Source organism: Marmota monax, unplaced genomic scaffold (assembly GCF_021218885.2).
Source record: "Marmota monax isolate L192 unplaced genomic scaffold, Marmota_monax_Labrador192_F-V1.1 WCK01_AAM20220418_F8-fsc00107, whole genome shotgun sequence".
In the NCBI taxonomy this organism is placed as follows: Eukaryota; Metazoa; Chordata; class Mammalia; order Rodentia; family Sciuridae; genus Marmota; species Marmota monax.
Genome location: NW_026693761.1, coordinates 5,022,283 through 5,040,348, shown reverse-complemented (window position 1 = coordinate 5,040,348; position 18,066 = coordinate 5,022,283). Strand labels below are relative to the sequence as shown.

At 40.8% G+C, this 18,066-nt stretch overlaps 1 gene segment (V, D, J or C); it reads left to right on the top strand.

Annotated features, from left to right (window-relative positions):
- The window catches only part of LOC124103946 (T-cell receptor gamma chain C region C10.5-like), a 52,604-nt gene that overhangs the window by 23,158 nt on the left and 11,380 nt on the right, over window positions 1-18,066 (top strand). The window contains 1 exon segment of the C gene segment in view: window positions 12,922-12,936. Coding sequence covers window positions 12,922-12,936 — 15 coding nt within the window.

Genomic DNA, 18,066 nt, shown 5'->3' with positions numbered 1-18,066 from the left:
TGCAATATTTAATAAAAGTGAAGTGACTGGCATCCTTGTCTTAGTCTGGATTGGGCAGGTGTTTCAGACCCAAGTAGGTCATACAGTGGACATTTCTTCCAGGTTTAGAATCCCTGCTTACATATTCATATTTTAGTTTAACTTTCTCAGCAAAGTTCTGCTATTTTCAATCAAATATTCAGAATATGATATTGTTAGACTCATTCCTAATGATCTTACATTTTTGCCTCTTTATGCATGGTAACTTTTGCTTTATTGCTGTTATATAGAAATACTACTGCTTCTGTATTGACATTCTATTAAACAAATGTGGGGAATTTTGGCATTAAGCTTGTTTATATCGAAGTTTTCTGGTTTGTAATAGTATCATTATCAAATAATGACATTTTTGTCTTTTTTTTTTCATTTCAAGTGCTGATTTCTTCTAACATTAACAAATTGTTCAGGTTGAGATTCTCCAGTTGATGTGAATGTCACTCACAATCATAAACATCTCTTTCTTATTCCTAATTTTACTTTCCATTAAAATTCTAATATTTCATCATGTTTCCTAGAGGTTTTGGAAGTTGATCACCTGGATCATAGGCAACTGGGTTGCTTTTAATAAAAAGTGCAGGTAGCACCCATCACAATGAGTCAGAATCTAGGAATGGGAGCTGGAAATGTACACTTCTTAAAAACTCCCACTACTGGAACATTAAAACTGACCTGTATTCACTGCTGCCCAACTGGTAAGACAAAAGAGGGACTGTCCCCAGCCTGGCACACCCAGCTGTTCTACAAAGTTGCTCCTGGGCTGCCTCCTAACCCCCACACCTTCCTCTGATCTCAGCTTTCTGTGCTGCCTTTGCCATCCCTGGCTGGTCATCCACAACCAGGTCAAACTTTCATTCCTTTTCTTCCCGTGACCTCAGGAAGAAAGCATTGTGTCCTCCTGTGTTAACTTGCTGTGCTCTGCCAGGGACCCCCTGGTAACCATTTCATACCTTAATAAAGCCTGTCCCTCGCCTTGAAGCATAAACACATTTGTATCCTTCCAAGAGTGTGATGATTTTGCACATTGAAATCTTTCATCTGCCAGAAATTGAGTATTTGTGTATGGGGAAGGTGGGGCTCTTATGAGGAGTGCCAATTTCTCCCCTAAATTCTTGTTTGGTGCCTGCTACCCCACTGTTTCTCAGCACCACCTTTGCGATGGTGAGTTTGCCATGTGCTAATCATAACATATCAATTGTAACTTTCTCCTTTCCTCTGTGCATGTTTGTCTGTCCATTGTCCACCTTTGCTCAGGATGTAGCCAGAGGCACAGTCACTGTATATGAACACCCTCAACCTGACAAATGTGCTGAGTCCATATTTTGTATATACCTTTGCCAGGAGCACAATGTTTTTCTTTCTGTAGCTTTATAATCATTGTGACATTGTGATAGGCTGCTCTGGCCTTAAAAAATCTCTTCACATCATTTTTTCAATGAATAAACCTCTAACATATGTTATGTATGCAAAAATAGAAATGCTTTCTGCGTATTATAAAGCATAACAAAAATAAGCAATTGTAGAATATGAGGCTACAAAATATTAGTTCTTGCTTTAATTAGCTTGTTGTTTGCTATGATCAAAAGACCTGGTAGGAATAATTTTAGAGGAGGAAAAGTTTATTTGGGGGCTCAGTTTCAGACATCTCAATCCACTGAAGGCAGGCTTCATTGCTCTGGTTCTAAAGTGTGGGAGAACATAAAGGCAGAAGAGTGTGATTAAGGAATATGACTCAGGACATAGACACCAGGAATCAGAGTGAGAGAGAGAGAGGAAGAGTGAAGGAGAGACCAATTGAGGTTCTCTCACCACAAACAAAATATAAACTGTCAGGCATGCTTCCAATGATGCCCCTCCTCCAGTAACACCCTGTCTATAGTCACCACCCAGTTAATACCTATCAGAGGATTAATACACTTATTAGGTTAAGGCTGTCATAGCTCAACCATTTCACCTCTAATTTCCCTTGCAATGTCTCATACGTGAGTTTTTGGGGGAGACCTCACATCTTACCATAACAGAGTGGGTATTCCAATCCTCCTTCAGATACTCCTTGTCCTGTGATACTGAAGGAGTCACCTGCATTTCTTCTCTCCTCTTCACAATGAGTAGCAGAGAGTCCCTCAGAACAAGACCTCCCAGCTGTATCCAAGTGTCTAGCCAGGTGGGAATCTCTAGTGCACTACCTACGATTGTCTTTTTAAAAAGGTGTTGCTCATCTCTCAAATGTTAGAAAAGCTATTAACTAAAAATCAGAAGACCAGTGGTGCTGCTAAGGATGTGAAGAAAAGGAAATCATTAGACATTGTTTGTTTTAATGTAAATTGATGTAGACAAAGTGGAAAATGTTATGGACGTTCCTCATTAAATTAAAAGCAGAACTTCTAGTATGTGTGAGGTAGGAGAAAGAGGTGGACAGAGTGGAAAATGGTGAGGGTCAATAAGGAGGACAGATGTCAGGACCACCTTTTGAGTTATGCTTCTCTGTTTGATATGCTGTAGCATGACAAACAACTGCAACTATTTCACAAAAGGGGGAAAATACTGCATAATTACATTAAAGACAACTTTAACATTCCTGATGAACATGCACACATGACAATTAAAATCTCAAAATCAGATTCAGGTGGTCAGTCAACAAGGTCCCAAACTTAGCATTTGGATTTTCACACATGTCCCTATGAGTCCTGTTCTGGTCCTGCATGGCCACCCCAAGCAGCTGGATGTCTGGTTTCCTCTGGGATAATAGCATGAGGATACACTTTGTGGGCACATGTGGTTACTTATTAAACCCTACTTTTTTTGTTGTTGTTCTTTTTACTGGAAACCATGAGGGTCTTGCCAAGAATCCTCCAACACTTGCTAAAGATTGGGAAGTTCCACCTTGGCACTTCCTGGCCTGCTTCCTGACTAACTGGTAACCTAATACTTTTTAAATGTATGTCTAATTTATATACTTATGCTCTACACCATACAGAAGAGAACACAGTCATTTCATACCAGAAAACTAGTGGAGGAAAGAAAAAAATGTCCCTGAAAAAACTGGGTGGCTGCAGGATTGATGCAGATTTTATCAAGTAATTTATAAGAGTGATAATAACAATTGAGACAATCAGTTATGAATGCAGATAACAAGATATAAAATTTATTTTCATAACACAATTGGTAGCAATAAATTTTTATCCTCCAAAGAAAGATTTTTTTTGTAGCTAGAAATCTGATAGAGAAAAATAGAAAGAAAAAAAAATGCCATTTTCTCAAGAAACCATTGTGTACCATTTACATTGAATTTCTTTTATTATTCGATTATTTCGGTCTGTTAATGTTGGCATAGCTGTCAATTTCATATTCAGGCTTGATGTGTATAGAAGGTGTGAATGGTAGAGCCCGAATATTCTTTTGTCAAGAAATTCCATTAGCTTTATATTTGACCACTGAGTCAGTAAGTCAGCACAGCTGAAAGCCTGCCTCTGGAGATGCAGGAAACTTAACCTCAATTATTTTGGCAAACTTGGCTCTCAGGTGCTACCCCAGAAGAGGAACTCACAAGCTGGTTCTAGTTGTGAGAAATCGAGGACCCAACACTTCATTTCAGAGCCAAGCCCCTCCTGCCATGCCCACCGCCTTCACCTTGTGGCCAACTGCCTGAATACTTACAAGGTCCTAGGAGCAATTGGTATAACTTGCTGAGGGCCATTGCTAAGTAAGAACAATGCATGGCATGACCCAGGTCATTTGCAGTGACATTGCATGTTAGGTGACCTTGCTCAAGGACCAGGGCGGATCCGGGTTTAGGGCGGATCGGGGTTTAGGACATTCTAGGTTTAGGACAATCCTGGTTTAGGGCGGTTCCAGGTTTAAGGTGTACCCTGCTGGGAATAGGGCGTATCCTGCTGCCTCAGGCGCGCCTGCTCCTTGAGTTCCCATTGAGTTCTCGCGGGATTCAGAGCCCAGTGGAGTGTTGGATTTTGCCCAGAACGTGGATGCCCTCAGAACGTGTGTAGAGTGCCGGTGTGAGTTCGGGAATAAAGAATTGCTGTTTGAATCTACAAGGCTGTGAGTGGCTCGTGATTTTGTGCCCAGCCAGACTGTGGCATTTGGTGGACCATACGGGGAACGTCTGAAACTTGGAGGTAAGTGAAATTGCTCGCCCCTGAGGGAAGGCGAGAGAATGGGTGACCAATTCAAAAAACAATGTGTTCTTGTTTTGATTTATTTTGTTTTTATTTCAAGTTCCCTGTTCCTAGAACTTTCTCAGGCAAACTGGGGAAAATGGTTGACTCAAGGTTTGAAGTTGTTTGCCCCCGAGAAAGAGAAATTGTTAGAGGAAGAAGGCACCCCAGTAAGACCAAGAACAGTTAGGACATATGTTGATACAATACAAAAATGTAGCCCATGGCTTTTTAAAGACGAGTTATTAAGTATATCAATGGGACCATCATGGTATCCTGTAGAAGGATTTTTCTTCAACAAGAAACAGATGGCTAGTTCTGTTTACTACATTTGTCTAAGATCTTGGTTTTTACAGACATCTGATTAATTTACAAAGCTAAAGTGTTAAAATATCAATCACTAAATATAAAATCAAGTACTCTTTATGCCGGGGTACGGCTGGCTGCAGCAAAATAACCGGGGGGTGACGAACAACTTGTGCACGTTGATACAGCAGGAGTGGGAGCCGTTTATTGCAGGACAGGAGCAGTATTTATACATTCCACACAGCTTATCTAATTAGCATAAACTAGATACATCAGTCAACCAATAAGGAATCTCCACACTTAATGGCTTGCTTTTGTTACTTCTCAAACCACTCCCTCTGGCATTTTGCCAGGCACCATCCAGACTTGTTTACGAACTCTAACATTCCCCTGGCAAAATGCCAGGTGTTATTTTGACTTGTTTACAGACTCTAACATTTCCCCCTTTTGTTTAATTTAAATAACAACCATAGTGGTTTTTACACAAACACCATAAATAATCTGCTACAAGCAGAAAGGGAGGATACAAAATGCCACAATACCAAGCCAATTGATGGCTCCATGCAAGAAGCCCTTGGAAAAATTATACCAGCAATGACACTGTTAGCAAAGATACTGAGTTACAATTTGTTATAGATTACAGTTTGTTGTCTCAGTCCAGGTAAAGTAGTGTCTCAATAGATTAACTCACAGTCCAGGTAAATCACAGTCCAGGTAAGTTCTGCAGGCAGCTAGCTTAAATCACAGTCCAGGTAAGTTCTGCAGGCAGCTAGCTTGATTCGAAGTCTCATCTGTTTCTCAGCTGAAGTCTTGTCCGGTTTTCAGCAACATTGGAAATTCTTCCACCTTGGTCTTTACCGGCACTGGGACGAAGGCAGGAACTCCGGATGGCTAAAGAAAATCCTGTAGCATTCTACTAAGAAAACAACCTTCTGAACAATTTAGTACATTATCTCAAGGTTATTTTGCATTTGAAATAAGCATTAATAGTGCTCATTACTCATCAGCTTCCAGGTGTGGGAGAACCACTGTAGCTTAGTTATTGGCATTGAAAATGACCAAACATCAGGGACACCAGTAGCGTCTTCTGCTGGCTGTAGTGCCTGGGCAGCCCCAGATGGCCCTGGGGAGTGTCCCGGACTCAAACTGCTACTGGGCACAGGGAGCAAGAGCCTGCAAGACTGTGCCTCCAGGTCAGGTCTAGATTTGGGCTCGCGGCAGTGGAAGAGCCAGCTCCCCGGCCAGGAGGCGGGGAAGGGCCAGTTGTTGCCGCCTCTTGGAAAATCCTTGCTGCGCTGTGACCAGCTTGTATACTCGGCAGTTGCCTTTCCGCTTCACGCACCCTCCGGTAACGAAAAGTATTTAGTAATAGCCTTTTGCTGCAACTTTTTTCCTGATAATCCTTCTTCTTCTGAACTTTCTTTTTCTTTCTGACTAGAGTTCCTGGGCTCTTATCAACACATGCCCTAACTATTCTTGGTTCCACTGGGGTGCCTCCTTCCCTTAGTAATTTACTTCTCACCCCTTCCATATTTTCATCACAAAGATAATACAATACACTGAGACAAAACAAGACACAAACATACTGTATCAATCTTCTCCATTTTCTTGAAATGGCCATTTTTCCTCTCGCCCTATCTGCCTAGGGACGAGCAGATTGCCCCCGTCCTATCTATGGACGGGCAGCTTTTTTTCGTCACTTACCCCCGAGTGTCCCGGGGCTCCCCGTAACAGGCCACCAAATGCCGCAGTCTGGCTGGGCACAAATCACGAGCCACTGAAGCAGGAACAAACTTTATTTTTAAACTGCAGGAAAACACTTCACACAGCTCCCGGGGAAACCTCCCGAACGCCACGAGGCTTGTCCAGGAACCCCCAGCCGGAAATATCTCTCCCGGAAATCCCTCCTCCTGTACTTCCCCAACCAATGGGAACTCTCGGGGAATCCCCGGAAATCCCCATGAGAACTCCAAAATAGTGCGAGAACTCAAAAGTTGCGGCAGAGGCGGATAGTAATGCCTCGCCTGTCAATCAATACTGTTGGCAAAATGCCAGGGGCCATACAGACTCGGCCATGGCTCTCAGCATCTTTACTTATTAAGTTCCATAAGGTAATATATTTAAACATTATGTGTGTTTTCATAAATTGGTAAATGGAAAAAAGGTTTAATATTACTTTGGTCTGTGTCTTTGCTAAAACAAGGTTACTAAGTGTTAAGATTCTATCATGTGTAATTTATATACAAAGAGTAGACAAATTTTCAGTTGGGTTTCAATTATAGTATTATAGTATCATAAAAAACATGAAAGTCTTTCATCTTATTAAAGTGGAGTAATTTGTCTAAAGCAGAAATTTTATAAGGTTAAAGGAAAAAGAAATGTTTCTAGATGAGATAATCTCTGTGTGGTAAAGTAAAAAGTTGTAAAATGCCATTTTAAAAGATTTTGAGGAAACTAGACTTACTTTAAAAGCTTAAGAAAGGAAGAAAGAAGAAAAAGATACTTGTACATGGCAGATTGAGACAAAGATTCTTAATGGAGTTAAAAAAAAAAGCCTTTGGTTGAAGGGCAGCCATGTAAACTAACATTGAAGTGATTTAAACAAAATCTAAGCCTCTTTTAAAAGAGTGAAGCTGTGGGTGGTGAAAAAGTACATTTAAAAGAACAGTATAGATGATAATTGAAAGGCTTTAAAAGGTTAAATTAAAGGTGGTTAAGATACCTTCATGGTGGAGGAAACAGTGCATCATTCGAAGCCTAGTTAATCTTAAAAGCATTACTTAAAAAAAAAACATGAAAATGGGAAGATAATAGGATAAAAGATATTTAGATAAAGAAGATTAAAAATTTGAAATGAAAAACTTTAAAGACAGAAGTATAAAAAGTTAAAAAGAAAAAAAGATAGAAAAGATGTAGGAAGATAAAAAAGATGTAGGAAGACAATAATTTTAAACCCACAAAATAGGAAACAAAACAAAACTAAGAGAAAAAAAAAGCAACTAAGGGTGAATGTAAAAACCTTAGGGGGGAAAAAAAACTAGAAGATAGATATAAGATAAAAAATGGTTGAAAATGTCAAGTAAGGTATTTCAGATAGAAAATGCAAAAAGCTAAGAGAACTATTAGATACAGACATATACTTATTAAAGCAAAAAGAGGGAATTGGAAAGGGGTATATATCCCCCAAAGATAAACTTAAAATAACGCTTTTTACTTTAAACTTTCTAAATTTGGGTTCATCAGGACTTAGTGCTGCAGAAAGACATATGTATCCAAAAAATGTACATAAGCCTAAGGTACTTTGGAAAGATATTCTAACAGGACAATGGAAAGGTCCTGACCCAGTGATTGTCTGGAGTCGGGGTTCTGTTTGTGTGTTTCCACAGGGAGAACAGCAGCCAATTTGGATTCCAGAGAGACTAACTAAAGCAATTTCTACAGAACAAAAAGAAGATGCTTTGACTCAAATCCGTAACAGCTGATATCCAGGGCTCCAGCTTGGCTATTCTTACATCTGCGACAGTGATTAACCAGGGTGCTTTTTTCAATATCTATTTTATTATTGCATTAAATAATATGGGCCACCAAATGCTGCAGTCTGGCTGGGCACAAAATCACGAGCCACTCACAGCCTTGTAGATTCAAACAGCAATTCTTTATTCCCGAACTCACACCAGCACTCTACACACGTGCTGGGGGCATCCACATTCTGGGCAAAATCCAACACTCCACTGGGCTCTGAATCCCGCGAGAACTCAATGGGAACTCAAGGAGCAGGCGCGCCTGAGGCAGCAGGATACGCCCTATTCCCAGCAGGGTACACCTTAAACCTGGAACCACCCTAAACCCAGATTGTCCTAAACCTAGAACGCCCTAAACCCCGATCCGCCCTAAACCCGGATCCGCCCTGGTCCTTGAGCAAGGTCACATAACATGCAATGTCACTGCAAATGACCTGGGTCATGCCATGCGTCATTCTTACTTAGCAATGGCCCTCAGCAATAACTGAACATGAAGCTGTGTTTCCCTGGGAGTCAAGGCTAAGTCTGTCTCTGTAAGCATCATTGCAAGTGTTCCTTGGCCTGTGCTTCCCAACACACTGTCTTCTCCAGTTCTGAGTTCCTGGTGATCTGGTCTTGCTTTTATGTCCTACCTATGCCCTGGTCCAATTTATAACTCTTCTTTGAGGGATACACACACACACAAACACACACAAAAAATGATTATCTGAAACTATCTCAAAATCTGTGATTTCCAATGCATGTATGTGATCCTGGGAGATCACCTAGTTCAACCTGTCCAATTTCTAGGTTAAACAATTGTAACCCACATTTCCTGAGTTTTTCCCTATGAATCTATGACTATATTACACTCTGTGTTTACAGAACTCCACTGACACACAAAATGACTCCTTGGCATTCCTTTTCACAGAGGGGAAAAAGGAGGTAAGATAACTTGCCCAAGACCAAACAGCTTTTTTGCTATTTGAGGACACTGAAAATCTCCCACAGGACCACTGTGTGACATGTTTTCCTACAGCTTAGACAGAGTATGAATTTTTGGCAGAAACTGCTTTTCAGTGTTTGTTTTTTCAAGCAGCATACATGTGGTTCCATCACCGTAGAGTATCTTAATAAAAACAAGATACTTCTATAGCTGTACCTGGCTTTGTCTCCCAACCTGCATTCCTCCTAGGTATTCAATCTTCAAATAACAGCCTGCTTTTGACATTTATAAACTGAGAATATAGATTTTCATCCCATTAGGCTATTTTTTTTTCAGAATCTAATAGATTTAATAGACTATAAAGTAAAAATGGCACGGTCCAAGGCTGTAAACACTCAGGCAATATGAGAGTACAGGAGGTGTCCACACCAGAATTTCTAACTATTGCTGCTAATTAGTCTAGGAATGTTCATAAGACACTTCTCAGAAATCTAACCATGTGTACTCCCTCCCTTCACCTTGTAGATACATTTGAGTATCTATCCCCACTCTCTGGGGCCTCTTCTTTACTCTCTTTTTCCACTTACCAATTAAATCCCTCTACCAGACAATTAGCTCATGACCTAACCTGACTTCAACAACCCACTGAATTGTGGATCATGGCAGTAGTTTGAGTTCACAGGCTACCCGAGTCAGGACACAGAGCCATGCTAGGTTGCCTTGTCACCTTCTGGACCTCATTGTTTCTAGGTAAATCCTCCACCTTCCTGCAGAGTGGTGTCTTCAGGGGCTTCTAGATATATATTCAACTTGACTCCTGAGACAAATAAGGTTATGTCTTTCAAAGTATAAAGCAGTCAGTCTTTCCATTATGATCCATCCCATGACTTTCCTCAAATTATTAACTGACAGCTCAGACCCAGTCTCAGTGAACAGAGGAAGGATCATGATATGAACTGACTGACAATGGAGTACACTGGGACCTGCAAAGTCATCCTGCATGTGACTTAGGACGCTCTGCTTTTAGAGCTCCTCCTGTGGTAGCTTCATGTTCTTACACTGAGTAGTGCAGCCAACATCCCCAGATGCTTTTCAGAAAATAGATCCAAGGTTTATCAAATTTGCAGTTAGTGGGTATCCCAAAGACAACGTGCAGATATAACTGAAGTTAGTTCAGGCCATAATAAAGAACTTTCATTTCAGGACATGATCATGACTACAGCAGCAACATGAAAACTCTAAACTTCAGAGATGTGACGTTCAAGAAGAGAGACTTTGTCTACCAAGGCTCAGCCTCCCATCATGCTTGTGCTCAACCTGCTTCAGCTCTGAATTCTCCAGGCTCCTGGCTTCTCTACAGAGCCTGCCCTCAGAGGCCACAGGGGGGCATGTGAAGAATGGGCAGAAGCAGAGAGGCAGGGCTCCTCCCAGCACCACCCCTTCTGGGTAAATAGCTGGGTTGTCTTCTCAGTTACTTCACCCTGCCTCTGACTCAGTCAGGAGGATCAGCTGAGGCTTTTCTTCTCCTCTTATCATTGCATCCTCTTCCTTCAAAGCCCCAGGGAAGAAGGCATGCTGTGGGCTCTAGTCCTACTTCTAGCCACCCTGCTTCCTGGTAAGTATGTGGCACAGATGCCCATGGGATATTGTTTTCTCCCAAAGAGGACAAAACAATGAATTCCATTACCTCTTCGCTATTAATTTTTATTGTTGTTACCATTCCAGGCAGTCAAACATCTTCCAGTTTGGAAGGGAGAATGATGTCAGTCACGAGTTCACCTGGGTCGTATGTGGTAATCACTTGTGATTTAGCAAGTACCTACATCCACTGGTATCAATTCAAAGAAGGGCTAGCCCCACGACGCCTTCTCTACTATGATTTTGTAAATTCCAAAGTTGTACGGGATTCAGAAAGCACTTTGGTAAAATATGATGCTTATAAAGGCACAGATGGGAGATGTAAATTAGCAATACGAAATGTGGAGGAAAGTGACTGTGCTGTGTATTACTGTGCCTACTGGACTAGCACAGTGGTTCAGACCTGCCTTTATCTGTACTCAAAAGGTTGCTATGTCTGCTCCTTGGTACACAATTAGATGAGCTCCCATCCCATTTCCTGCCCCTGGCTTCACTGTAAACTGAACACAGGGAAATCATGAGCTCAAAGCCTAAATCCCATCCTATCTATGCTGTGGGCTCTAGCCCTACTTCTAGCCATACAGACCTTGGTAATTATGTGTCATAGATATTCATGGGGTGTATTTTTCCCCCTTTGGCAAGCCTTACTAAAGAATTCATATGCCCTATACTCATTAATTTTTGTTGATGTTATCCCTGTAGGCAGTCAAATATCTTCCAGTTTGGAATGGAGAATGCTGTCAGTCACCTGGATTCAAATGTGGTAATCATCTGTGAATTTCATGAAGCAAGGAAGGGGTACCTCACCATGTCTATCTCAGTACCCCCTCAACATTTTACATGGCCCCTAACTGACTCCCAAACCAATCTCTCATCTTTGGTCAAGCATCCCGGCTGACAGCATCATTCTCTCAGCTCTCCTAGAGCCTAGTAGAGGAACATTCAATCTGGTAAGAACACAAGGTCATTTACGGTTGATCACCTAGAGGTGACATTTAGGAGAGCATTGTGGAAGGCTTGTTGTATGGTGTCATTTATCCAACTAGGTTCTACAGATAATATTTGGGTATGACTCTGATTCATTACTCAGGATATGAGAAAGGATAGAATAAAATATTTAGGCCTCATGAAGACTTCATGCCCACAGTCATAATTGTTTCATTTCAATTTCTGACTTCATCTTACATTACCAGATTGTTAAGGTTGAGATTCTTCAGACTATCTAAATTTCACTCATGATTGTAAACATCTCTTTCTTATTCCTAACATTAATGGAGATGTATCTAATACTTCATTATGTTCTCTAGGGGTTTTTGAATATGACCACCTACATCAAAGGAATTGGGATGTTTTTAATAAAACAAAGTGTAGGTAGAACCCAGCACAATGAGTTGAAACTAGGAATGGAAGCTGGGAATGTACACTTTTTAAAAATTCCCACTTCTGGAACATTAAAACTGACCTTCAATCACTGCTACCCAACAGGTAAGACAAGGAGGGACTGTCCCCAGCCTGACACACCCAGCTGTTCTACAAAGTTGCTCCTGGGCTCCCTGTTGACTCCCACACCCTCTTCTGATCTCAGCCTTCTGTGCTGCCTTTGCCATCCCTGGCTGGTCATCCTCAACCAGGTCAAACTTTCATTCCTTTTCTTCCTGTGACCTCAGGAAGAAAGCATTGTGTCCTCCACCGCTTGTGTTAACTTGCTGTGCTCTGCCAGGAACCACATGGTAACCATTTCATACCTTAATAAAGCCTGTCCCTCATCTTGAAGCATAAACACATTTGTATCCTTCCAAGAGTGTGATGATTTTGCACATTGAAATCTTTCATCTGCCAGAAATTGAGTACTTGTGTATGGGGAAGGTGGGGCTCTTATGTGGAGAGCCGATTTCTCCCCTAAATTCCTGTCTGATGCCTGCTACCCCACCGTTTCTCAGCACCACCTTTGCGATGGTGAGTGTGACATGTGCTAATATAGCCCTCATTGCTTTCTCATTTCCACCGTGCATGTTTGCCTGTCCTTTGGCCACCTTTGCTCAGGATGCAGCCAGAGGCAAGTCACTAAACATGAACACCATCAACTTGACAAGTGCGCTGAGTCCCTACTTTTTGTATCCCTTTGCTAGGAGCACAATGTTTTCATTTCCATAGCTTTATAATAATTGTGATTTTTGACAGGTAAATTGTTTTGCTCTATTGCTCCCCTCACCACAGACAAAATAGAAACCCCAGAGGGTTGCTCCTAATAATCCCACTCCTCAAGAAACACCCTATTTGTCTACAGTCACCCCCCAGTTAATCTTTATCAAGGGATTAACACTCTGATTATGTTAAGGTTCTGGTAACTCAACCATTTCTCTTTTAACCACTCTTGCATTGTCTCACACATCATGAGCTTTTGGGGTGACCTCTTATCTTACCATAACAGAGTAGGTGTTCCAGTCCTCCCTCAGCTACTCCTTGTCTTGTGATATTGAAGAAGTCACCTGCATTTCTTTTCTCCTCTTCACAATGAGTCACAGAAAGGCCCCTGGAACAAGACCTCCCTTCTGTATTCAAGTGTCTAGCCAGGTGGGAATTTATAGTGCACTACCTATGATTTTTTTTAAAGGTGTTCCTGATTTCTCATGTGTTAGGAAAGCTATTAAGTAAAAATCAGAAGACCAGTGGTGCTGTTAAGGATGTGGAGAAAAGGAAATTGTTCAGACACTGTTCATATCAACATAAATTAATGTAGTCATTACGGAAAATCTTGTGGAAGTTCCTCATTAAACTAAAAGCAGAACGTCTAGTAGGTGTGAGGTAGAGGAAACAGGCAGACAGACTGGAAAATGGTGAGGACTGATGTCAGGACCTCCTTTTGAGTTATGCTCCACTGTTTGATGTGCTGTAGGTCGACAAACAAAAACATCTTTTCACAAAAAGGAAAAAAGACTCCATTTTTACAATAAAGACAACTTCGATATTCAGCCTGAGCACACACATGACAAATAAAATCTCAAGATCAGATTCCATGGGTCAGTCAACAAGGTCCCACACTTAGCATTTGGATCTTCACACAGGGTCCCTGTGAGTCCTATTCTGCTCTTACCACCCTCTACATGGCCACCCCAAGCAGCCTGACATCTGTGTCTACCAGAGTGGTTTCCTCGGGGACTACAGCTTCTTGACACAGTTTGGGAGCACATGTGTTCCCTCATTCAACCCCATGGTTCTCTTTTACTGGAAACCCTGAGGGTCTTGTTGAGAATCTACTGACCCTTGCTAAAGGCCTAGTAAGCCCACCCTGGCTCCTCTTGGGCTGCATCTTGCCCAACCAAGTATGGTGCCTCAATAGTTTTTATATTTGTGTCTAACATGATGAATATGGCCTACTCCATCTGAAGGCGAGCACAGAAATGTTATACCAGGAAATGTAATGGAAGAAAAAAAGTTTTTTAAAAACTTTGTGGCTGCAGATTTCATGCAGATTTTATTAAGTAATCAATAATAAGAGTGATAATAACAATTGAAACAATTGTGAATGCTGACAACAAAATAAAAAATCTGTTTTTATAACACGATTGGTGGCAATAGTTTTTATCCCCCAAAGAAATATTTTATCATAGCTGGAAATCTTAAAAATAGAAAAGAAAAAAAATTGCTGTTTTCTCACCACTCCATTGCTCACCATCTATATTGCATGTCTTCCTATGAGTTATTTCACTCTGCCAACATTGGCCCAGCTGTAAATTTCACATTTGGACTTGATGTGTACAGACGAGGTAAATGTTAGTACCAGAATATTCTTTATCAAAACATTTCATTAGCTTTATATCTGACCACTGAGTCACTAAATCAGCACAACCCAAAGCCTGCCTCAGGAGACACAGGAAACTGAACCTCAGTTGCACTGACAAACCTGGTTCTCAGGTTCTCCCAAGAAGAGGAGCTCAGGTTCTAGATCTGGTTGTGAGAACCCAAGGACCCAACACTTCATTTCAGAATCAAGCCCCCTTCTTCTATGCCCACCACATTCTCCTTGTTGCCATTTGCCTGAATACTTAGAAGGTCCTATGAGCAATTGACATAACTGAACATGAACCTGCATTTCCCCTGGAGTCAAGGCTAAGTCTGTCTCTGCAAGCATCGTTGCACATGTTCCTTGCCCTGTGCTTCCCAACACCCATCTTCTCCAATTCTGAGTTCCTGGTGACCTGGTCTTGCTTTTATGTCCTACCTGCCCTGGTCCAAATTAGGTCTCTTCTTTTGGGGATACACACAGACACACACAGACACACACACAGAAACATCACCTGATTATCTAAAACCATGTCATAATCTGTAATTTTCACTGCCTGTGGTCCCCAGAGATCATCTACTGCAATCTGTCTAGTTTTGAGGTTAAACAATAATAATCCACATTTCTTGAGAGTTTTCCATATACCTATGACTATATTACACACTTTATTTACAGGATTCCACTGACACACAAAGCAACTCCCTGACATCCCTTTTCATAGAGGATAAAAGGAAGCAAAATAACTTGGCCAAGACCAAACAGCTCTTTTGCTATTTGAGGGCACTGAAAATCTTCCACAGGACCACTGAGTGACTCACTCCCAGACAGCTCAGATAGTGTATGCATTTATGGCAGGAACTGCTTTTCAGCACTTATATTGTCCCAAGGAAAGCAGCTCACATGTGGCTCCATCACTGTATAGAGTCTTCATAAAGGCAATGTACTTCTACAGCTACATCTGGCTCCGACTCCCAACCTTCATTCCTGCTAGGTGTTGAGTCTCTGACAAGTTACTTCAAATAGCAGTCTGCTTTTGACATTTCTAGCCTGAGGATATTGATTTTTATCCCACATAAGCTACTTTCAAATCTAATAGAGAAAAGATCATAAACTGGTAATGACACTGCCCAAGCCCCTGCATAATCAGGAGGCATGAGAATGCAGGAGGTATCCCACCAGCACGTTTCACTATTGGTGCTATAGTCTAGGAATGTTCATAAAATATTTTTCAGAAATCTAACCATGCTTCCTCCCCTCCTTCACCTGGTGGATAGGTTTTTGTATCTATTTCCTCTCTCTGGGGCCTCTTTCCCTCTCATATTTCTCTTACCAAATAATTTGTGTACCAAAGAATTGTCTCAGAACCTCACTGGGCCTCAACTATCCTTTAAGTTATGGCTCATGGCAGCAGTTTGAGACCATGGGTCACCGTGAGCTCTTGTCCCCCTGGTCAGGGTATGAAGCCATGCTTGGTTGCCTTACTTTCTTTCTTTCTCAGAAAGATATTTAGAAGAAAGTGACTCTGCTGTGTATTACTGTACCTAGTGGACTAGCAAAGTGGTTCAGACCTGCCTTTATCGGTATTCAACACGTTACTATGTTTGTTCCTGGTACACAGATAAATCAGCCCCATCCCATTTCCTGCCCTGTCCTCATTGTACACTCAACAAAGGGAAACCATGAGCCCAAATCTAACTCCTACTCATCTATGTGGTGGGCTGTACCCCTATTCTAGTTGTTCTGCCTCCTAGTAATGATGTGTCATAGATACTCATGGGATGTATTTTTCTCCCCATTGGCAAGTCATCGTAAAAAATTCACATCTCCCTTACTCATTAATTTTTTTTTCTTCTCCAACCCTTTCCATTTTCCTTTATCACTTTCCAGTGGCTTCACCTAAATGAGAAACAATTTACAAGACCAATTCATGAGAAAACTTATAAATAATCAGGTGACACAAAATCTATGGTCAAACTCCAAAGAAAGCCAGAGGATCAACCTGCCCAGGCAAGGTTGCTGAACTGCTGGTCAGGTCATGAAGCTTGGGAGGAGGCTGAGATTTTTTGAAGACAATTTAGCTAATGTTATAGTGAAGGCTGCATCAAGATATTTGTGGGAAGGAATAAATTCATAGCAATTCCTCTTGGTAAGCAACATTTTCTATTTTATTCTAGTAACATAAAATGAATAGACTTTTTTACTTAAAAATAATAACTCAAAATCAATCTTATCTGTCTCTGCCTCATTCTTGTCCTCAGAGCATGATCGACCATTCTTTAGGTCTGGGCTGCTAGATATGGAAACAAAATCATTTCGTAGACAGTTTCTTCTCTTCCTCATCAGTAACTGGATTGAAGGTGTTTATTTAGAATGTATACACACACAAAGGATAGCCTCAGTGTAAAAATTAAAATATTTTAAGAACCATTTCTATGTACTAGGGTGAATTATTGCTTTAAAAAGCCTTTTTTATAGAAGGCATTTTACATTAAAATCATCAAACAGGTTTTCATTACTTGTCTTCTCTGTATTTTGAGATTTGACATAGTATTCTCCATATAACCTGAAAAATCTATATTCTTGATTTTGTACTCACCCCTAGAAATAGTAGTAATAGTAATAATAATAATAATTCTTACAGGAAACTGCTATAGAACATTAATAAGTCTCATTTTACGTTTCCGTAGTTCATTAGATGGAAGATCATTATTCGAACTCTATGCCACAGTGATTCTTGTTATATTGCCTGCAGATGGCACAGATGACAGAAATTTGCTTGTTCACGAACCACTTCAATCCAAGGTTTTCCATTCTCATTTGCTCATGCATTCTCTCTCCAAACATGTACTGAAGATGGGTTTGGTGTTGAATGGTGGAGATAAAAGTGTAGATAATACACATGCTCAATACTCAAAAACTTCCTGGCCCATGGGTGAGTGTTGCTAGGTTTTGTCTTGATTGGGCTTCACTATAGCTTTTGCCTCTGACTTCCAGAGAGGCCTGGAGGTCTTGAGTTGAGCTCATTTCCTAATTTGTGTGGAACTTATGGCTTATAAACTCCAAATATAGAATGAGCATACTAATCCAAAAATCAGAAATTAATTAAAAAAAATTCCAGCCTCTGAAATGAAACACTTCTGTTCTTCAATATTCTGAATAAGTGATATTCATATTGACAAGTGGTATTGTATTTGGCAAAAGAAGTTAATGTAATGGCCCAATACCATTAAATTAAAAAGAAATATAATATTTTAGGTGAAACTTTTTTTGTGGGCCAGATATCATGCTAAAGACTTTCAGTGTCTACTTTCAACACTCAACAGCTGTATATAAGAAAACCTCTCATTTCTTTTTCCCAGTGAAGGCTCAAGAAGTGTGATTACTTCCCAGTTCCAGGACCTGCAATTGTGGCAAAGTTTGAGACTCGGTGGAGACTTGTGACTCCAAAGCACTTGGTCTGGATCATAATATTATTTTGCAAAACTAGTCCTGTTGTGATATTCTTCTGTTTCTTGTCTTTATATGGGCACTTTAATTGACTACTTAGTAACAGCTCACGATGTATATTACTACTTATGTATGAAAACAATGTTTCTGCTTTTAATCATGTCACTGTATTGCTCCTCTCTCCCAAAAAGATATCATGGAAGTCATACCAAATATGCATTCCTTACTTTGTAGGTC